General features: G+C 39.3%; 1 protein-coding gene across 1 annotated transcript; it reads left to right on the forward strand.

Annotated features, from left to right (window-relative positions):
• The first annotated feature begins 617 nt into the window (after positions 1-617).
• LOC130266603 (translation initiation factor IF-2-like) lies at positions 618-18,950 on the forward strand. The gene is made up of 14 exons (XM_056515851.1): positions 618-719; positions 1,667-1,743; positions 4,529-4,661; positions 5,900-6,074; positions 7,934-8,002; positions 8,528-8,602; positions 9,131-9,199; positions 9,937-10,005; positions 13,202-13,312; positions 13,430-13,492; positions 14,037-14,147; positions 14,285-14,347; positions 14,889-14,999; positions 18,625-18,950. Exons 2-14 carry the CDS (start codon positions 1,721-1,723, stop codon positions 18,642-18,644), a joined length of 1,092 nt encoding a protein of 363 aa, XP_056371826.1. The 5' UTR covers positions 618-719; positions 1,667-1,720; the 3' UTR covers positions 18,645-18,950.
• Positions 18,951-22,543: the final 3,593 nt, after the last annotated feature.

The following is a 22,543-nucleotide window of genomic DNA, read 5'->3' on the forward strand; positions in this document are numbered from 1 at the left end:
AAGAAGCTCAGGATACAGTGGCTGGTGCCAGCAAAGAGTTAAATCATCTGCATGCTAGGTGTGCAGACAGAGAATTTATCAGGAACTTTAAAAACAGAGCTGCAGAAAGTAGAGCAGTGCTCAGGGTAGAAGCAAGTGCTTTTCCAGGATCCTGGAGGGTGCCGTTTATTCAGCTGTTGTTTGACATACACGCTCAGATCGGGGCTCGAAATCTCTCGGTTCAAGAGGTTCCACGAGAACCTTTCCTAATCTCGACTCCCTCCTCATGGAGGGAATGAGCTCCTCTGGTCCAGAGAGCGCCCTGCTTTGAATTCTGTGCACAGACATCCGGAACTTTCTGGCTGTGTGCTCCTCTCTCTGGCCGAAGAGCGCGCTGTCCTGAGGATTCGCACATCTCAGTGTGGCTTTGGTGTCAGTCGGTGCTTTCAATGTCCTGCACTTTTATTGTTCCCTCGGGAGCCCTTAATCCCTAGCACAGTTTGGGAGGGCGGGAGAGCAGCGGGAGCCGGCAGAGCCCGGCTCGATTCGGGGCATTGTGGCATCACCTGCGCGTCCGTGGCAACCGTGGAATTCCCGGCTGCGGCTCCGCGTTTGTCGCAGCTGGTCCCAGCCCTGCAGTTCCTGCGGTGCCGGAGCCGCTGCCCTCCGACCGTCCAGCTCGTCGTGCTGGAGGAGGAGCAGCATCGCCACCGCTCCAGGCACCGCCGGCAGCCTGTCCGGTGAGTTCTGCGCTTCCACTGCCGCTTGTTGCTGCTCCAGGCTTTGCCTGCTTTAACTCAGCGCCGTTCGAGTTTTTAAGATCACGTTCAGGTTTACCCTTGAGTGGTGTCTGGCACCTTCAAATGTTCTGGCACCTTCAAATGTCCTGTTCCAGCCCTGCCATGGCAGGGACACCTTCTGCTCTCCCAGGTTGCTGCTCCCAGCCCTGTCCAGCCTGACCTTGGACCCTTGCAGGGATGGGACAGCCACAGCTGCTCTGAACAACCTATGCCGGGGCCTCAGCACCCTCAATGAGGAGAATTTCTTCCTCATATCTGTTCTAAATCAGTGGCCTGTTCTGAAGTATTCAGCATATATTCAGAAATTTGCAAGAAGAAACTGACACAAGTTTTTAATGACACATCAAAGAAAATTCCCCAAGCAGAAATTTTCTTTGCTGTTTTGGTTAATTATGGAGCTCCCATAAGCTGTTCCATGGCACTGTATTTTTTTTTTTTCCTGGGTGAAATAACATGTTTTTTGAATTTATCGCTATGTGTGCTAGTGAGGTATTGATATCTATTTTAACAGAGTTTGCAATCTGCTTAGGAGGATGTAGCTCAATCTACACAAACATAACATTTTTTTATTGGTGTTCTGAAAACTCTAAAAGTGGATATTCTCCACTCTATATATTTATTTTGTCTACTATATTAAGGCTTGGAGGACTAGCAGTACAATTCTGTTTTCTAAAGCCGACGTCAAATTGCAGTTGTGGTAATTGCTCAAGTGACAAATAGTAACACTGTTGGCTAACTGTTAATGAGTGGTTAAAAAATTAAAATTTTAGAGGGTTGAGAAATAAAGTAAAGCATGCCTCTGCTAGAGGCCTTAATGGTTTTATGATGTAGAAGAGACTAATCAAGGAAAAGTATATATGGTTAACTATGTTCTTAATTCCCCACAGTTTATAGACTTTATAAACTACATTTTGGCTACGAGTTCACGCTCTTCAACCAACATGTCTTCTGGGGAAGCTACTCGGTGAGCCCAGTTCTGGATTTTTAAGTCCAGCAGTTCATTTCCTGCTTTTGTGGCTTCTTTATTTTCTAGATGCCTGAAATGATGCAGTTCAGGCTGAGGAGGAACCAGATATGGTGTGATACATGCAAGCTGTCATAGAATCATCAGGAGGCAGAGAGAGTTTCTGCCAGCACATAGGAATCCTGCCCAGGAGGCACAGGAGGGTTTTCACATTAATTGAGGTGGTAGAGCTTGGCTTTAAGTCTTACCCATGACCCCTGTGTTTTATAACTTAATAGGAGTTTGATCTTTAGCACAAACTATTTGTCTCTCTTTAGTCTGTACACAACTGCCAGTTACATAGGAAGAGCCAAATTCCACAAATAAGGACTTTGGTTAGAAAATCAGACTGCAGTCTGCTCCTTCAGCTGCAGAAATTTAGCAAAATGACACTGCTAGGTAGTAAGTGAAAGAACATTTCTCTCTGTTGCAAAATTAGTCTGCATTTTCTGCCAGCTGTGGAATTGAAGCCAGTGAGAAGCTGGATTTGTGCAATGGTCAATGCTGAGTGTAACCATCAGACTTGTGAAGTGAACACTGAGAATTTAGGTTTTGAGCAACAAAATCCCTCCTGCAGTGTAGGACTCAAGAGCTCTTTCACCTGCTCATATGCTTTCTTGAAGATTCTTAAAGTCCTGCTAAAAATATTGTCTTAGATAAAAACTGTAGTTGGTAAAAACATGTTTTAGTTCAAAACCAGGAGTTGATGAACTAGTAACACATGAAAATGGAAGTAGAAAACATTCTCTGAAGTTTGTGAGGCTTTACATTGTGCATGCTTTGAAACTTTCTGCCATTTTGTGTGTTTTTTTTTCTTTGAATCTTCAGAGAGCTTTATGGCTGCAGCATTTCTAATTGTTACATGACGATGGAAATAAAAATCTCCAAGTGGTAGCAGGAAGCTTTCATAAAGTACTGTATTTGTTGGCCATGCTGTGATAATTAAAGAAACTATCACAACAAAAATTCTTAATGCTAGTTTCTATTTTATTTGACAATGTTTAGATAGACAACCAATTGTAAGTGGTTAACATAATAATAGTTCAGCAGTTTTGTTACTGGTTGGCTGGGGTTTTTCTGCTTGTTTGTTTGTTTTTGTTGGCTTAGTTTTCTTTGGTTCTATACTAACAGAAAATGTAGAGTTTTCTGATATATATATTTTTAAGTTTCTACCAATTCAGAGTTCAGAAGCTATTCATAAAATACTATTTCAAAAAGGTGTCTAATGCCTTCTTTTCCAGTATGTAATATAATGTTCTCTGTTTTAAGGCTCTAATACGCATTTTTCATTTCCATAGCATCTTTAATTTGCTAATTCTTGTTGTGTCATATAATTTTTGTATTTAAATATTTATAATCAGCAGCTAAAAACTTGAAATTTTATCCTTTGATAGTAGTAATGTCTTTAAAGGCAGGATTTAATCAAAGTTACCAATCCCCTCCTTGATGGTATGTGTTTCTTTTCTGCCAGTCCAAAAAAAAAAAAAAAGAGAAAATATATGTCATTAGGTAAATTCTTGGTCATGAAAAATGTTTATTTTGCCTATACAGAAATGTAGAAATAGAGTGGTCATTTTTTTATTTAGAAAGATCTATTCATTAAATGGCAGTACAATGATGTCATTTCTGTAAAAAATGCTTCATGTAGACAAAGGTATGGTACTTTAGTATTTACATTTCTGTATTATATGATACTAATTTAGTACTTAATTTAATCTTATTTCTTTTATCAGTGTATTTCATATTTATTGCTCATAAAATCTTGCAGTTTTGTGTGGAGAAAAGAGTTATTGCAATCTTTCTTACATACTTAAAATAGTATGAAAACCAACATATATCAAATATTGTGAATATTGATTTTCAATAAGTTAAATAACTTAAAGGTTTTCCAGTTTGAAGTTATAATATTTTCACTTAAAAGTTATTTAACTAGTTAATTCATATGTTTTTAATATGCATACATATATGTGTATGTATCTATGTGTATCTGTACATGTTTATGTGTGTGTATATATAAAAATTTGTATATTCTCTGTTTAAATTTTTTACTTCATATACAGAAACTTGCTTTTAATTCTTATTACTGCTTGGGGTTCTTGAGGACTGATTCTGCTAATTTCCAAGTAGATTTTTTATAGCTGAAATAATAGTGGAAATTAAGATAAAAACAGAGTAATTTGGAGGACTAAACCTTTAATTGGTGTTGTATTTGTGATCAGTTGCATGTCTGTAGTCTGAATGTGAGTCTCTGTGAAGACCAAGTATGTAAAAGAGAGGGTTTTTTCCACATCTGTGAGTTTGTTTCATGACAGAGATGGTTTTGAGATGGTAACTCATGTTAAGAAAAGAGACTTACTGTGGAGACAAAAAGCTTGCCAGTTATTTTAACTTGCATGATTGGAATGCTGTTTTTAAACCACCTGGAAACTAATTATCAAAAATCATGGAAGTTCATTATCAAAAATAAAGATACTGAAAAAGAATAATGAACACATTATGCTGAAATCAACTTTGTTAATCCAAAGTGCATCTCTCTTCAAGTTCCTGCTGCTATTGCTCTCATAACTTGCAAAATAAGCAATTTTGTAGAATTCTTCCTTCAAAGAGCAATAGTAGATGAAAACTACATAAAATAATTTTACTTATGTGAATTTTTAAAACTCTGGGTCCTTGCTTGGGTAATTGAAGTAAAGAAACATTGAAACTTTAAAGGAATACTCATGTGTTCTGAAAACACATTTTTCAGCTCAGATAATGGTACACAAGGACCTCCTCAGGACAGAAATCAATCCAAAATGGACGCCATAGAAGATCTGAGAAAGAAACTCCAGGAGCTTGAGAAAAGAAACCTGGAATTAGCCAGTAAACACAATCAAGATGTAAGGAGTTTGTTTGTTTGCTTGCTTGTTTGCTTGCTTGCTTTTACCCTTGAAATAAATGTAATTTGTTTCCTTAAATGCAATGTGTTTCCTTGAAATAATCCTCTCATCAGGTGAATCAAAATCACAGTCACTAGTTGGAAAATAAGAAAGCAGCAGCACTGCACAGACCTCTCATGCCTGTCTGCAGGAACTGATACAACTTTTAGTGTCATTGCTAATAGCTGAAGGTGTGTGTAAGAAATTGGAGCACTACACAACAGCAAAGTCATGCAGGAAAATATTTTACATCCCCAGCTTTGGAATTCTCAGTGTAAGACATGGTTTGTTGGTTTGAGTGTTTTAATCATGGTAATTCCAGGGATCAATTTTAGAGAATCACCCCACCATGGATGGAGCAACGGGAGCACGACAAGAGCAAATCACTGTGTAAGAAGCAGGAACTTTAAAAAATGGATATGGAACAACAAACTTGGTTTATTGGCTGCACTTAACCTAAAAGAGAGGAATGAGCACCCACAGCAGCTGCCCCTAACAAACTGCTAAGAGCAGAATTGTTACTTGTAGCAGTAATCATAATTCAAAATAAAGAAAATTTTAACAAAGTATTTTCTCACTGCTACTTGATTTAGGTACTAGTTTGCCACAAGAGCATCAGGGAGAACCTTTTTAATGGGGTTAAATTATTTGCCATTAATGGTGCTCCTGTTAATAAGGATGCTGCTGCTTTGTAGATGTTGTGAAGAAATGCATGTTCTACTTTCCACCTTCTTGCAATCAAATAGCTTGAATGTGGCAATTTCTGGCAGCAGTGACCAGACTTTCTTTCTTATACCAGATAACAGCCTTTTTTCGAAGTGTTTTCTTTGTTTTGTTTGTAGTGTTTAATAGCATTCTGCTTGACTGCTGAACATAATTGGACTGTAGTTTGTGTTTCCATGAGTTCCTAGGTGTCTGATAATCTAGAATCCACCATGACTGTTTTTCTAGTTAACTGTTAAATACAGTTATCAGAGAATTGCCTGTGGAATATAATTATAACTTTTATTGTCCTATGGCAGAAGTATCTTTCAGAGAACAGAAGGGTATGTTTAAGGTACATGAAAATGGTATAAGAAGAGGATCATTTTGCATTTTAAAAAAAGTGTCCAGAATGCAAAGTTTCAAGATTGTATTTCAAATTCAGATGTGATAAGACAACAGCTGTGAATGCAATTTCTGAAATATTTATTTTCTAGATGTCACACTATGAAAAAGATTTAATGAAATTAAGGTTAGAACTGGAGAAAGGAGAGGCTCTTCGTCGAGTTCTGGAGAGTGAAATGTTCTTTGCTAGAAAAGATGCTCAGGTGCAGATGTATTCTGCAGAGGATGAGCTATGGGATACAAAAGCCAAGCTTTTGGAACTGCAAGGTAAGTTTAAAAGAAAAAAAAAATATATATATATAGACCAGAGGCTACATCAGTCCCAAGTCATTCAAACAAGCAGAGATTGCACAAAGTTTTCATGGCTACTATGTTTTTTGGAAGCCTCTTATTTTCCCATGTCTTACTCATCTGCTTTTGCAAGCTCCTAAGAGTTTACAGAGCCCTTGCTGTCTCATGTGAATTATATATAACCTGCTAAACCTATCAATCCCTCTTTTGTCTCTTGCTCCTTACCTTCTGTTACTCCTTTCTTTCAGTGTGTACAGAATTGGAATTAAGGGGTCCCTCTCTACATCCTGCTTATCACTATGTCCAGCAGTTCTTCCTTTTTCATTTCAGGGGGGAAAACAAATAAAATCTAGTCCTGCTTATTTGTTTGCACTCTTTCCATAAAATGTTTTTTTCCCCCCAGGAGTTCTCATCACACTGCCTTTTTTTTTTTAATCTTTTTACCTATTTGTAGCTTTTAATTGTTTTTATCTGGCCTCTTTGTGTCATCTTTGCTTTTCTTTTCATATATATAATGTGTATTATGACAGTAGTATGTGGAAAGGAAGGGCTTTACCAAGACATTTCTTTCCCCTACTAATTCTGCATTCAGAAACTCAAATTTTCTTAATCTTCTCAAGCAGTGAGAGATTTCTCACATTTAAAAGCTGGAGTGATGCATTTTTTATTACCTATGTAAGTATAATACTCTTTAAATTTAGTATAGGAGGTGAATTTGTGAACCTTTAGTGTCCACTGAAAAGACTGGAGCAGTCCTGGAGTTTGTAACCTTACAAGGATGGAAGAAGACTCTGAAACTTCCAAGTGCACTTATAATGCCAGATTTTTTTTAAAGATAATAAGAAATCTGCACTTTCACTCATTTGGAGAGCACACAAATTATAAAAATCTTCTTACCTGATTTTAGTCAACTGGGTGTCACTTGCCAACATTATTGCATAGCCAAGGAATGCAGGTCTCCTGGTACAAATGCTCTCCTTATCCTGTGGCTTTCCTTACACAAGCAGTACTTGTAACCAAATTGTATAAATCACACAGTTTAAAATAATAACAATATGAAACTTATATTATAAATCATATTATGTAACTTAGGACAAGGTGTTTAGAAACACAGTCATTCAACACCACACTTGCTATTTGGCAAACAAAGTGCCTTGCAACCATAACGATTTTGGTTGTGTGCATTTCCTTGCTTTTTCAAATTTACTTCTGCTGAAATAAATTTACTTTCCAGGAACAGATATTTTTCGGGTTACCATTGTACCCCAAGCAGCCCATACAACTCCTGCTCCTGCCCCTGATCCTGATGGCAAGTCTGTTTTTCTATCAATTTTAGTTACTTGAATGTGTGTTTCCAGACACCATCTCCTTTCACACTGCACAGATTCTGTAGGCAAATGCAACACTACATAATTGTTAATATAATACAGTATTTAAAGTAGTGCTAACAGAAATGTTCTGAGACTTTTTCAGAAGAGAAAGGTGTTGGTGAAGGATAACACCGGGAATAAAATTACTTCTGTAATGGTTTTTTCTACTGATCCAAATTTCCTTGGCATTTTTCTGTTTTCTGTCTTAGTTTGGGTTTGAATGCTTGGTTTCTTGCATTTTTTTGGTTTTGGGGAGTAGTTAATGTGGGTGTGTGGATATTATGTTTTGTTGGTTTTTTTTTCTTTTATTCCTTCTTTAAATTTCTTTTTTTTTTCTTTAACCAAATGTTTTTTCCTTCCATTCTGTTATAAACCATTAACATTTTGCATTAGCCTTTCCTTGCAAACATAAACACTTATGTTCTGTGCATTTCCTTGCTTTTTAAAATTTCTTTTCCTGAACAGATACTTTTCAGCCTCCTGTTTCACCCTCAGCCTTCAATGCACCTGCTGCTCCTACTCCCACACCTGAAGGTAAGTCTGATTTCAGCAGATATGGTCACTTGGATGTGGATTCAGAAGAAGCATTTCCCTTTATGCTGCACAGCTTGTCTAGGCAAATGTAATGATATTTAACTGTAAACATAACGGAGGAATAAAATTAATGCCAACAGAAACCTACAAAGACATTTTTCAGAAGAGAAAGAGGATGGTGAAAATTAAAATTACCACTGGGATTCAAATTGTCACTGTAATTTTTTTTCTATTGGTCCTTTTTTTTCTAGGGTAATTTTGGTTTTAGTTTGGGTTAGGTTGTTTGGTTGGCAGGATTGTTTTGGTTTTGCACAGTAGCAGTAGTGGGTGGGTGGGTGTTTGTATTTTAGCTTTTCTATTACTTCCTTTAATGTCTTTTTTTTAAACCAAAGACTTCTTTCTTTTTTTCTGTTATAAACCACTAACATTTTATAGCAGCCTTTCCTTGCAACCATAACCATTTTGGTTGTGTGCATTTCTTTCCTTTTTCAAATTTACCTCCTCTAAAGTAAATTTACTTTTTAGGAACAGATATTTTTGAGGTTAATGTTGTACCCCAAGCAGACCGTACACCTCCTGCTCCTGTTTCTCCTCCTGATGGTAAGTCTGTTTTTCTAGCAATTTTAGTCACTTTTTGTGGGTTCCCAGACACCATCTCCTTTCATACTGCACAGATTCTGTAGGCAAATGTAACATTACATAACTGTAAATATAATGCAGTATTGAAAGCAGTGCTAACAGAAATGTTCTGAGACTTTTTTCAGAAGAGAAAGGCTGTTGGTGAAAGATAACACCGGGATTAAAATTACTTCTGTAATGTTTATTTTTTACTGGTTCCCATTTCCTTGGCATTTTTCCTTTTTTGTTTTGTTTGTTTTAGTTTGGGTTTGAATACTTGGTTTCTTGCATTTTTTTGGTTTTGGAGAGTGGTTGTGGTAGATTGGTGGACGTTTGATTTTTTCCATTTATTGTTTCTTTTATTTCTTTTTTTTTTTTTTCTTTTACCCAAGGCTTTTTCCTTCCGTTCTGTTATAAACCCTTAACATTTTGCATTAGCCTTTCCTTGCAAACATAAACACTTATGTTCTGTGCATTTCCTTGCTTTTTAAAATTTCTTTTCCTGAACAGATACTTCTCAGCCTCCTGTTTCACCCCCTTCAGCCAGTGCACCTGCTGCTCCTGCTCCTGCTCCTGAAGGTAAGTCTGATTTCAGCAGATATGGTCACTTGGATATGGATTCAGAAGAAGCATTTCCCTTTATGCTGCACAGCTTGTCTAGGCAAATGTAATGATATTTAACTGTAAACATAATGGAGGAATAAAATTAATGCCAACAGAAACCTTCAAAGATATTTTTCAGAAGAGAAAGAGGATGGTGAAAGCTAAGGCAGGGAATAAAATTGCCTCTGTAATTCTTTTTCTATTGGTCCTTTTCTTCTTGGGTATTTTTGGTGTGAGTTTGGGTTGGTTGTTTGGTTGGCAGGATTGTTTTGGTTTTGCACAGTAGCAGTAGTGGGTGGGTGGGTGTTTGTATTTTAGCTTTTCTATTACTTCCTTTAATGTCTTTTTTTAAACCAAAGACTTCTTTCTTTTTTTCTGTTATAAACTACTAACATTTTATAGCAGCCTTATTTTCTACAGGTTCCTATTCCCTTGGCATTTTTCCTTTTTTGTTTTGTTTCTTTTAGTTTGGGTTTGAATACTTGGTTTCTTGTATTGTTTTGGTTTTGGAGAGCGGTTGTGGTGGTTGGGTGGATGGGTTTTTTCTTTTTTTCTTTTATTACTTCTTTTTTTTTTTTTTTTCTTTATCCCAAGGCTTTTTCTTTCCGTTCTGTTTTCGACCATTAACATTTTGCATTTGCCTTTCCTTGCAAACATAAACACTTATGTTCTGTGCATTTCCTTGCTTTTTAAAACTTTCTTTTCCTGAACAGATACTTCTCAGCCTCCTGTTTCACCCCCTTCAGCCAGTGCACCTGCTGCTTCTGCTCCTGCTCCTGAAGGTAAGTCTGATTTCAGCAGATATGGTCACTTGGATGTGGATTCAGAAGTAGCATCTCCTTTCATGCTTCACAGCTTCTCTAGGCAAATACAACAGTACTTAAATGTTAACCTAATTAGTCAATAAGACAAAAGGTAACAGAAATGTTTTGAGGCATTTTTCAAAAGAGAATGGAGTGGTGAAATCTAACACAGATATTAAAAGTTTTGTTATTTTTTGTTATTAATTTTTTGCAATTCCTTTTTTCCAGTGGTCTCCATTTGTTTGGATATTTTTATTTCTGATTGTGTTTGGTTGCTAGGTTGGTTGGATATTTTTGGTTTTGGGGAGTGTTGGTGGCAGGTTGCTGGGTATTTAGTTTTTGATTTTTTTCTTTTATTGCGGATTTTGTATGCTTTCTTTCCTTATTTTTTTTTTTTTAAATGTTCCAAAGGCTTTTTTCTTTCTTTCTGTTTTAAATCATTAACAATTTTGTAATTGCCATTACAATTGCCTATTGTATTTCCTTGCTTTTTAAACTTTAATTTCTCTGATATTTTAGAAATTTGTCAGACTTTTTTTTTCATTTTACCCTCTGTCTTGCTTTTTTTCCTTGGAAATAATGTGGGACAGAATTAACTCAAATAATTGTAACTTTTCTTAATACTGTTAGTACTGGATGGTTTATTTGCTTTGAAACATGTGAATGTTCTTTCAGAGACAGTAAGTCAAGTAAAATCTGATAGTGTAGTGGGTTTGACATCAGCTAAACACCAGTTCACCCATGAAAAAATAATTTACTTCTTCACCTCTGCCATAGTTGAGCAGAAGAGGAGGAAAGGACAATTTAAAAGCTAATGGAGTGATACAAGGATTAGGAGAAAAATATGTCACGGGCAAAGCAGGGTCAAAATTTAAAAATTTGTAAAATGTATAATGCAAAATTTATTGACAGAATTTTAAAAGAATAATGATGACTAAAAACACTTCTCCCCTCCCTCAGCCCTTCTTTCTTTCCCACTGACAACACAGCAAGACAGAAACATGGGGTTTTAGTCAGTTTGTCCCTTCTAAAAATATTTCTTCAGTTGGCTTAGGGAGAGTCTTTGTCTATGCTATGGGGTCTTTCCCACGAGAGACAGCTCTCTGTGAACTTTTTCAATGTGGTTTTAATTTTTAGGCTTAGCAGTCCCATCCAAATCTGCTGCAATATGAATCCCTCCCATGGGCAAAGCAGTCTTCCCACAACTGCTTTTTTTGTGAGCCATTTACTTCATGGGGTTTTATTTTAAGGATCAGCTGTACTAGTATAAAAGCAAGGGTCTTTTTCTTCTATTTCTGGAAGCAAGGGTTCTCTCTCTCTCTGTTCAAGTCTTTCACCAGATCACAGCTTCTCAGCATCCACGCATTCTAGCGTGGGCACCTTTTCCTCACAGGCTGCATTCCCCCATGCACTTCATGAATTACAGGGAAATAGATTGTTCTGTTACAGTCCATGGCATGCAGGACAATTTCAGCTCTGAGGCCCAGAGCACCTCTTCCTCCCTCTCCCTCTTTTCTACTGACCTTAGTGTCACCATGTTATTCTCCTCACAGGTCTTCACCTTTTTCTTTTCTCTGACTTGGGAGAGGACTGGTGTCCATAGGTTCACTTCTTCTCAAGTTCTATCAGTTGAAAAGTTTTTGTAGAGTTCTGCAGCATTAAAAGGTTGATCCCTTTTGGGCTCCACACTGGGGAAATTGCTCGTCATGCCTCTCACAGCCACTCCCGCGGTTCCCGCTGGCACCACACGGGCCGTGCCGGCTGCCGGCTCCACTCAGCACCTTTCTTCAAGCTGAATGCAGAAAAGGAAAAACAAAGCAGCTGCTACCACTTTGCCCTTGTGCTCGCAGCATGTCTGGCTAAACGCAACTAAACAAATGAAGTTCCTTGCAAGCCATCCCAAGATAGCCGTGGCCGCATGGCGCCACCCTGGCTGTGCCAATCTTGGCCACATGGTCCTGGCCACACGGCCCGCTCCGGACTGGGAGGGTTCTGCTGCCTGTCAACCACTCCAAGGAAGAAAAAGAGAGTTCCCAAGGTTTTGTCTTTTGGAAATAAGTTATCATAGAAGCATTATCAGCATTTCTAATCAGCTTAGCAGTGTGCCTATTCTCAAAGGCAGACAGCTTTGCCAAAGGAAGCTTTCAGCTCCTCACAGAAATATCACTTCCATGGCTGGCTTCTTCCCTCCTCACCAAAATTAACCCATGTGAAACCAACACAGATAGGCCACAAAAGAGAATTTCCCAACTATTGAGATGATCACAGACATCAGTATTTGCCTGTATGAGTACAGACAAAACCAGCAAACCATATTAACAATGTTTACAAAGATGGAAGTGTCTGTAATGCTGAATATACCAAGCAATGATGTCTCTCAGAAACTACTTTTTTACTGAAGAATTTGCAATTTTTACCTGATTTTAATCAACTGGGCGTCACTTGCCAACATTACTGCATAGCCAAGGAATGCAGGTCTCCCAGTACAGATGCTCTCCCTGTCATGTGGCATTCCTTACACAAGTACTACTTGTAACCAAATAGTATAAATCACATAGTTTCATAACAATATGAAACTTATTTTATAAAACACATTAAGCAACTTAGGACAAGGTGTTCAGAAACACAGTTGTTCAACACCACACTTGCTATTTGGTAAAGAAAGCGCCTTTTCTATGCAAAAATTGTTTGGCCCTCAATATTCTAGGTATGGGAACTTTTAACTTGTCAGACTATTGTAACATGTTTGACTATCACAGTAATTTAATTTAAATGTTGCCTGTAACAATACACCTGATTAATATTTGAAGAGTATGAAGTGTTGATTTCAAATGACAGTGAAATACGTCTAAATGTAAAGGACCCCCTTCTGTGGCTAACAGAGCATGTGTTCCCTAATAACAGTGAAAGGGAAACTTGATTTAAAAACACAACCTTAAAATTGTAATGATGAGGGATAAAAGATGTTGGTAACTATTTGTAGCACTTCAAAAAAAGTGCTGTTGTTTTCCAGCACTTCCTAAGTAGGATATTTTTGCTATTGTCTTTTGTCAATTGTGTTTGTATGTCCTTTGTCTGTGTGTTTCAAATAAGAATAAGATAAGAAGCAAACAGTTTTAAGTACGTTAAATGAAGATTGTGTTGTGATTTGGTTTTTATTCTTATTTTATTCCAGTACATCAGGGAGACCCGAGACACAGAACCTATGCTTTGTCAGCAACTGACATACCCTCTGATGGGACACTCTACATAACCCGCCCTGAGCCTGGAACCGATGCAACCATTGGTGTGTCACCCTACAGAACCTATGCTGTCCCTGGAACCAACACAGCCTTTCCTTCCAACCACAACAATATCAATTCCATGCAATTATTGCATTTTAAAACTTACATTCTCTGAACAGAATCCTTTCAGCTACCATTTGTACCACAAGAAATCAGTACATCTGAAGGTCCTGCTCCTGATGGTAAGTCTCATTTTCAAGGAATTTTTAATCACACAGATGTGAGCTCAGAGCCAGCATGTCCCTTCATGCTGCACAGTTGTTCCAGGCAAGTAACAACAGTTATGTGTAAGGATAATTGAGTAATAAAAATTGTACTAACAGATATGTTCTGAGACATTTTTCAGAAAAGAAAGGGGGTGGTGAAAGCTGACACAGGCATGAAAATTTTTGTTATGGCAACTGTTAAATTAGTTTGTTTACTGGATTAAAAAAATACACCCTAGCAATTATAATGATGAAGAGTAAACTATGTCAGTACATATTTGTAATGCTTCAAATAAAGTGCTGTTGTTTTCCAGCGCTTCCTAGGGCAGGATACTTGTGCTAATGTCATTTGTCTAATAAAGATTAATATTTACTATCACATGCTGTCTGTTTCAAGTAAGCATTTAAGAAAAGAAGCAAACAGTTACAAGTACTTCACATATGTGTCTTTGTGAGAGGTATTTAACAGCAAATGTAGATTCTTTCTTGAGTTGCTTTTTATTCTTTTCTTCTATTCCAGTACACTCGGGACAGCCTGGACACAGGACATACGTTTTGTCAGGAAGTGACATACCCTCTGGTGGGACACCCTACAGAACGTACACTTTGCCTGGAACAGACACAGCCTCTGGTGTGTCATTCTACAGAACATATATTGTGTCTGGAACTAACATAACCTTCCCTTCCAACCATAACTATTTCAGTTTTTTGCATTTTCCATTATTTTAATATTTGCATTCTCTGAAGTTAATTTACCTTCTCTGGCAGAATCTATTCGGAGTTACTTTGTACCCCAAGGATTCAGTACATCTCATGGTCCTCCTTCCGATGGTAAGTCTGCTTTTCAAGCAGTTAGAGTCACTTAAGAAAAGGGTTCAAAGCAAGCATCTCTCTTCATGATGCACAGTTACTCCAGGCAAGTAACAACAACAGTTATGTGTAAAGATAATTGAGTAAAACAAATTGTACTAACAGATATGTTCTGAACATTTTTCAGAAAAAAAAGGGTGTGGTGAACGCTAACACAGGCATGAAAATTTTTGTCATGGCTCTTGTAAAATTAGTTTTACTGGATTAAAAAATACACCCTAGCAATTATAAAGATAAAGAGCAAATATGTCAGTACATATTTGTAAAACTTCAAAAAAAATCCTGCTGTTTTCCAGCAGTTCCTAGGGCAGGATACTTGTGCTAATGTCATTTGTCTAATAAAGATTAATATCTATAATCAGATATTGTGTGTTTCGAATAAGCACTTAAGACAAGAAGCAAACAGTTATATGTACATTACATATGTGCCTTTGTGAGAGAAATTTAACAGCAAATGTAGATTCTCTCTTGAGTTGCTTTTTATTCTTTTCTTTTATTTCAGGACGCTGGGGACAGCCTGAACAGAGAACCTACATTTTTTCAGGAAGTGACATATCCTCTGGTAGGACACCCTACAGAACGTACACTTTGCCTGGAATGGACACAACCTCTGGTGTGTGACCCTACAGAACCTATAGTGTGTCTGGAACTGTTGCCCGATGCCCCAAACAGAACACAAACTAACAGAATTAGTTTATGCGGTGCTTTATTCAGGGCCCGGGGAACCTGCGGTCTAGCATCCAAAGTCAGGATCCCACAGTTCCCTTTTTCGTCAGATTTTTATACCTTTTTTACAAAGTAGTCTACGTGCAGAGTTACACATTCTTCAAGACAATACAGATACTTAAATCTTGTAGATATCATTCCTAAAAGTTATAAATTCTGCATGCTTGTCTATTCAAAACTATAGGCTACCCCCCCCCTTAATCCCCCTTGCATGTTTTCCCATCACCAGAACCCTTTATTTATTATTATACTTTAGCCTTATCTTGAAAGTTTCTAGATGTCCTATATGCTCTACTAGATTCTTTAATTATCTTTAATTATTGCTTTCACAGTCCCCAGCTCATTCCCAGGGCTGGTTCCCAGGGCCTGTCCGAGAACTGCAGTTTTCTAAGCCTTAGCATGACTACTACTATATCTACATTAGTCCTTTTTCTCATTATTTCGGTATCAACTCCCCCCTTTTGAGCATTCTTCAGATTTTCTGCAAGGATGCTCAATTCTTCAAGTTATGGTTTCTAAGTAGGATGGTGAGTCTTCTTTTCGAGTTGGCAGGATTACTTCTTTCCGGGTCAGGTCTCTCATAACACGTCGAGTATGAGTTCCTTCTCTGGCAATCATTCCTAAAAGACATCTATACATAATCATGCATACTACAATAATTAATACAATCATTATTACATATTGTACAATTGATGATATCCAACCAGAGACTTGGATTCCTAGGGAGCTAAACAGTGCTCCTACCCAGTTATGTTCAGCTTCCTCCTGGACTTCATGCACTTTTGTTTCAATTTGTTCTAATTGACTTATGTCTTTTTCTACTTCTTCTGTGACATTTGGGATATGTACGCAGCAATGGTCAACCTTTCCTTGGAGGTACCCACAGACTCCATGTTCTTTTAATAAAAGCAAATCTAATGCCATTCTATTTTGGATTGTCATTCTTGTCGTTGCCTGCAACTGTAAGTTTAGATCCCTAAATCCTTTCTTTGTAACTGCGGCTAGCCTCTCAGTTTGTCCTAATAATTTGTACAGCATCTCCCGGTTTCAATATGTAGAAATTGGTGCAAACAAGGATTCCAGTACCCATCCAAATTTAACTCCTGATGAGGGTTCATGCCATTCATCTTCATCTCCCAGTCCTAGTTCTTCTGCTGCTTCATTTGTTTCTCTCTTTGTTCGTGACTGCATCTCTTTCTGTGTTAATTTAGACTGTTTCCAAAAAGGACAAAGTGTAGGGACTCCTAAAGTAATCTGTGTGACCGGGCCGTTAATAGGCATATGAGTAGTCCACTGTCCGTGCCCCATTACCCACACTGAATGCCCTGGACTTCTGATGGTAGTCGCCTGACAATCTTTCCATGCCCCTTTTATTTCACCTGTTATTGTATGATTATACCTTTGACATTCACAGCCCCATTTTAATAGTATCCGTACTGGCACTAAACCAATTTGGGATTCAGGGTTATCACAGGTGATGATTTTTCTACAATTCCAGCTAGGTGTGAGGGTCACTCGATCCCGTCTTACTGTTTCAGCTCCTAACACTCCTAGATGTTCTTGCTCTCTCTGACCTGACCATTCGACACACCAATGTACTGGTCCTATGTAACTGTAAGGTTCTAACAAACTAGGACCCCAAATCGTTTTCCAATGTTCCCATTCTTCCTTCCCTTCTTGACATACTATCTCATAAGAAAATTCTGTGACTGGTTTTTGTCTTTTTTGTCTTATGTCATAAGTACACCATCCTACATTCTTGAACCGTCCAGTTCTTGTAAAAACTGGATTTAGTAATTTTAGGCACTCACTCTTTTGTCCCGGTGTTGACCATTTCCCTCGAACTGTATAGGTTTCCTCTATCCTGTTAGTATGATTCCGTATTTCTTTATTACATCTTTTTGTCCCATTTATAGTTACTGGAGGCATTTCCCCAACGGGAATGATGCCCCATGGTATTGGATCTCCTGCCGCTTTAGGTAAAGGTAAACATGCAGTGATGGACGTAGTATTTTGTACTTGTCCAAAATCTCTAACTAATCCCACTATTAAATTTTCTTGTCCCAATTCTTGTTGTGTTTTTCCAGCTTCTGTCACCTGCCATGTTCTCCCATTCTCTTTTAGAATACCTACATTTATGTCCCCATAATTAAAACTTTCTCTAATCCGCACAATGCATGAGAATTGTTCTACCTGATCAGCTTGCATATGAGATATTGTCAATGTGGTGTTACCTCTTTGCTGTTCCATATCCCAAAGTGTCACGATTCCTTCTGTAAATACCTCGTCTGTGGTGATTTGTCTCCAGGCTGCATGTACTTCTTTTAATCCAGTTCTCTGGTTGTCAGAAAACAAACAGGTTAAATTTACTCCCGCCCCCTCAGGCACCATTACATCTGGCTCCGGAACTGTAATTTTAACAAATGCTTCTCCCACCTGCATTATACAGACTAATGTTAAAAGAACTAAGTCCTTGCCCTGAACACCAGCTTTGTTGCTGACAGAGGCTGTACTTCCCATCTTGACGGGACCTTCTTGATTCGAGTGTAGTGAATCCAGTTTTCGATCCCTTGGACTTTCACTGCCGTGTAGGTAGTCATGATCACCTGGTGAGGACCGTCCCATACTTCTTTCAAGGGTTCCGTATTCCAGTTCTTCACATATACTTGATCTCCTGGCTGTATGTCATGGACAGGATTCTCCAAGGGCAGGGGCCGGTTCCACTGCAATGCTCCTCGCAGCGCTGTAAGGACTTTATTTAAAGACAAAATGTAACTCAACAATACTTGATCTCCTACTAAGTGAGCGTCCCCTTTGTAGGTTGTAGCATGATATGGTTTGCCATACAAAATTTCGTATGGACTTACTCCTATCCTTTCTCTGGGCTTAATCCTGATTCTTAGCAAGGCTAGAGGTAGTGCCTGAGGCCACTGTATCTTCGCTTCCTGACAAATTTTCTTAATCTGCCCTTTCAATGTCTGATTCATCCGTTCTACTTGACCACTAGATTGTGGTCTCCAGGGCGTATGGAGATTCCAAACTATCCCTAACACTCTGGCTACCTCTTGGACTACTCTAGCTACAAAGTGAGGTCCTCTATCTGAGGACATTCCTAATGGGATTCCAAATCTAGGGATGATTTCCCGTAGTAAAGTTTTAATTACTTCCTTTGCTTGGTTAGTCCTGCATGGGAAGGCTTCTGGCTACCCTGAAAAGGTACACACATACACCAGTAAATAATGGTACCCTTGTGCTTTTGGTAGCTCTGAGAAATCTATTTGCCAATAGTCTCCTGGTTGCGGCCCCACTTGTAACTTTCCTAGTTGTATTTGCCTTCGTGTCACTGGGTTATTTTTAATACAGACTGGACACATGGCGTTAATCCGTTTTGCCACTGTTAACATCTGATTGGAAATCACCTTACGTTTTAAAAATTGTACCAATGCGTCTGCTCCCCAATGGCACTTGTTATGTTCGATTTCTAAAATTGTTTTCATTACTTTTGTTGGCAGTACAACCTGACCTTCAGTAGTGACATACCATCCTTTTTTGTTCTTCTGGGCCTGAACAAATTGAGCAAGTTTCTCATCTTCATGTGTATACCATGGTTTCTGCTCAAGAAAAGAAGTGGCAGGGTTAATTCGCACTGGCAATAAAGCTAATTGTGTCCATACCTCTCGAGCAACCTGTTTGGCAACTCTGTCAGCCAGCTGGTTTCCTTGGAATGCTTTTCCCTCTTCATTTTGATGTCCTTTTACATGCATCACTGCTACTGCCTGAGGTTTATGCACTGCTTCCAATAGTGCTAATATTTGTTCTTTGTGCTTAATTTCTGATCCTTGAGAATTCAACAGTCCTCTTTCTCTCCATAGTGCTCCATGTACATGTATTACTCCAAAGGCATATTTTGAATCAGTCCAAACATTTACTCTTTTCCCCTGACTCAATTCTAAGGCTCTTACCAGAGCTTGTATCTTGGCTTTCTGGGCTGAAGTTCCCGGAGTTAAAGCTCGAGCTTCTATTATTTGTGTCAAAGTCACTACTGCGTATCCCGCATACCTGGTTCCGTTTTCCACAAAGCTGGATCCATCTGTAAACAGTTCCCATTCCGGATTTTCCAAAGGCTCATCTTTCAGGTCTTTCCGGCTGGCTTATACCTGTTCAATGATTTATACGCAATCATGTGTCAATTCGCCTCCTTCTTCCTGACTGCTGCTCCTAAGAAATTCTGCTGGATTGAGATGATTGGTTATTTTTAATTCAATGTCATCCTGTTCTCGGAGGAGTGCCTGATATTGTAACATGCGACTCGACGAGAGCCAATACCCCCCTTTTTGTTCCAAAACTGCAATGACCATATGGGGAACAAATACTTCCATCCTTTTTCCCAAAGTCAATTTTCTGGCTTCTCGAATTGGAAGCACTGTTGCTGACACAGCCCTAAGACGACTGGGCCATCAGCCACTTATAGAGTCTAGCTGCTTTGAGAAGTACCCCACCGGGCGCTTCCATGAGCCCAATTTTTGGGTGAGAACCCCTATTGCCAGTCTCTGTCTCTCATTTACGTATAGTTGAAAAGGTTTTGTGAGATCTGACAATCCTAGTGCTGGGGCTTCCTTTAAAGCTTGTTTCAAACTCTGAAATGCCTTTTCTTGCATTTGTCCCCACTGAAACACAGGGCCTTTGGCTGCTTCATACAGGGGTTTTGCTTTCAGTCCAAATTCTGGAATCCACAAGCGGCACCACCCTATCATGCCCAAAAGGATCTTAACTCTTGTGGATTTTGTGGTGTGGGTATGGTGCAAATTGCTTGTACTCGATTGATTCCTAACTTTCGCACCCCTTGTGAAATTTCGCAGCCTAGGTAAATCACTTGGGTTCTTACCAGCTGAGCTTTTTCTTTCGATACTCGGTATCCAGCCTTGTCCCAGCATATTAAGTAATTCAATGGTGAGTCTAAGGCAAACATCCTTTTCTGCGGAGGCTATAAAGATATCATCAACATATTGTAGGAGAACATATAAAAAAGGTGATTCTTTTACCTGAGTCATCTTCCATTCTTCTAACTCTCGAGCCAATTGATTTCCAAAAATAGTTGGTGAGTTTTTGAATCCTTGTGGTAAACGCGTCCAGGTGAGCTGCTTCTTGCGTCCCATGTCTGGGTTCTCCCACTCAAAGGCAAAGTATTTCCTACTTTCAAGTGCCAAGGGGATACAGAAAAATGCATCTTTCAAATCAATCACTGTGAACCACTTAAACTTTTCCGACACAGCTGTCAACAATGTATACGGATTAGCTACTACTGGGTGTATATCTTTAGTGATATTATGAATTGCTCTTAAATCTTGAACTAATCTATACTTACCATTTGGCTTTCTAACTGGGAATATCGGAGTATTGAATTCTGACTCACATTCCTGTAAAATTCCTAAGCTAAGAAATTGTTCAATCATGGGTGCTATTCCTATTCGTGCTTCCAATTTCAAAGGATATTGTTTTACCCTTACTGGGGAGGCTCCTTCTTTTAGTTCTATTACAACCGGTTGTGCCGCTTTTGATTTTCCAGGTACTCCTGTTTCCCATACCCATGGTACTACAGCTTGCTCTATTTCTTGTGGTATTTCTACTGCTTCTACTTCTTTCACTACAAACAGCTTAGCAATATTCTCCTCGGGAAATTCCAATCTTACTCTACCTTTTTCAAATATTATCTTTGCTTCTAAGATTGACAATAAATCCCTCCCACATAGTGATTCTGGGCTATTTGGCATATGTAAAAATCGATGGTCAAATTCCTTCCCCCCAAATTTTATATCTAATGGTCGCAAAAATGTTCGTTCCTCAACTTGTCCCGTAACTCCCACTACTTGAATAGTAGAATCACTCAAAGGTTCTATCTTAGTGTTGACAGCTGAGAATGATGCCCCCGTATCTACTCTAAATTCTAACGGTTCCCCATCTACTTCCATTATTACCTTTAAATCCTGGTCTAGTCAGCTCTGATTCTGGTAATTCCCCATCATAAAGGCCTGGGCGACACCTTGTGGATTTCCTGGGAGAGCACCTGTATTCATTAATCCCTGATTTCCATCCCCACTGGCTATAATTCCTCCCCCAAAACCCATCCCTTGGTTGAGAGGACACTCATTTTTCCAATGTCCTCTATTTTTACATAGAGCACATTGGTCTATCCCCAGCTGCATTCTTCCTCTTCCAATATTCAATTGACCCATGAGTCCTCCCGCCCCCATTGGCATTTCCCCCTTTGCTATTCCTCTTCCCCTTCCTCGTCCACGGCTCCCTCCTCTCATATTATTTCCAGCCACTTGCTGTAGCACCGCTAACATAGTAGCCTGTTGTTTCCTGGCCGTTTCTTTTTCCCTGTTATTATACACCTTCCATGCGACTTCCAATAGTTTATCTAAATTCCGAGTATCTTCCCCCTCCAATTTTTGTAATTTCTTTCTAATATCTTCCTGGGACTGCCCCATAAAAATTAATGCTAGCTGTAATTTTCCCGATTCTCCCTCAACTTCTAAATTAGTGTATCTACGAGCTGTCTCCTTAAGCCGCTCTAAAAAGGTTGATGGAGACTCATTCTTTTCCTGTCTGACCGAATATAACTTAGACCAATTCAAAGTTTTTGGTATTCCATTCCGTATTCCTTCTGTTAACAAATCCTGATAAGCTTTTGTCCTGGGTTGGTGTTTTGTCTGCTCCTCTCCCGCTCCCACACCTCGCTGTCTGTCTGCATGGAGCTGCCGCCGGTGCCCTTTCTCCCCCCCTGGGGGGGTGGTGCCCTGGGGCTGTGCTTGCTTGGCTTGCCCTGCTGCCCCGGCCGCTGCTTCTGCCCCGCTGCTTTTGCCCTATTGCTTCTGCCCCGCTGCTGCTGCTGCCCCGGCTCTGCCCTGGCTGCTGCTGCCTTCCCCTCCCCCTTTCTCTCCTTCAGCTCCAAGATCTGTACCGGCTCCGGACGGGACCTGAGCATCAGAGACTGCCTCCGGAGCCTGCCCAAGAAGCTTCTCGCCCTTCCCAGCAGCGACTGTCTCTCACTTTGGTGAAAACAGTTCTTTTGTCATCTGGGATTGTACTTTCCTGTTGCTGGGAAGTGTTTTTCTTGTGTTTGTTAATAAACAAGTTTTTTCCACTTTTCCCCCCGAGTAAAATTCTCTCCGAGCCCAGTGGGGGGGAGGAATTGTGAGGGGGGTTTATTTTGGGGGGCTCCTTTGGAGGCTTTCCCCCAGTTTTGTCCTAAACTTGGACAAATAATTTGGTGGCCTGGCACATCGAAACCACAGAAGTACCGAGCTTTAGTTGATACAGGTGCCCAATGTACGATAATTCCATCAAGATATGTGGGGGAAGAATCCGTTTGCATCGTTGGTGTAACAGGTGGCTCGCAGGACTTCACCCTGGTGTGTTGGAGAAGAT

This window comes from Oenanthe melanoleuca, unplaced genomic scaffold, assembly GCF_029582105.1.
Source record: "Oenanthe melanoleuca isolate GR-GAL-2019-014 unplaced genomic scaffold, OMel1.0 S098, whole genome shotgun sequence".
Lineage (NCBI taxonomy): Eukaryota > Metazoa > Chordata > Aves > Passeriformes > Muscicapidae > Oenanthe > Oenanthe melanoleuca.

Bases quoted from the DNA above. Each gene is read 5' to 3' on its own strand.
- LOC130266603 (XM_056515851.1), top strand. From the start codon at position 1,721: ATGTCTTCTGGGGAAGCTACTCG. The intron at 6,075-7,933 runs GTAAGTTTAAAA...TTTCCTGAACAG, and splicing joins CAAGCTTTTGGAACTGCAAG to ATACTTTTCAGCCTCCTGTT. The intron at 8,003-8,527 runs GTAAGTCTGATT...TTTACTTTTTAG, and splicing joins TCCTACTCCCACACCTGAAG to GAACAGATATTTTTGAGGTT.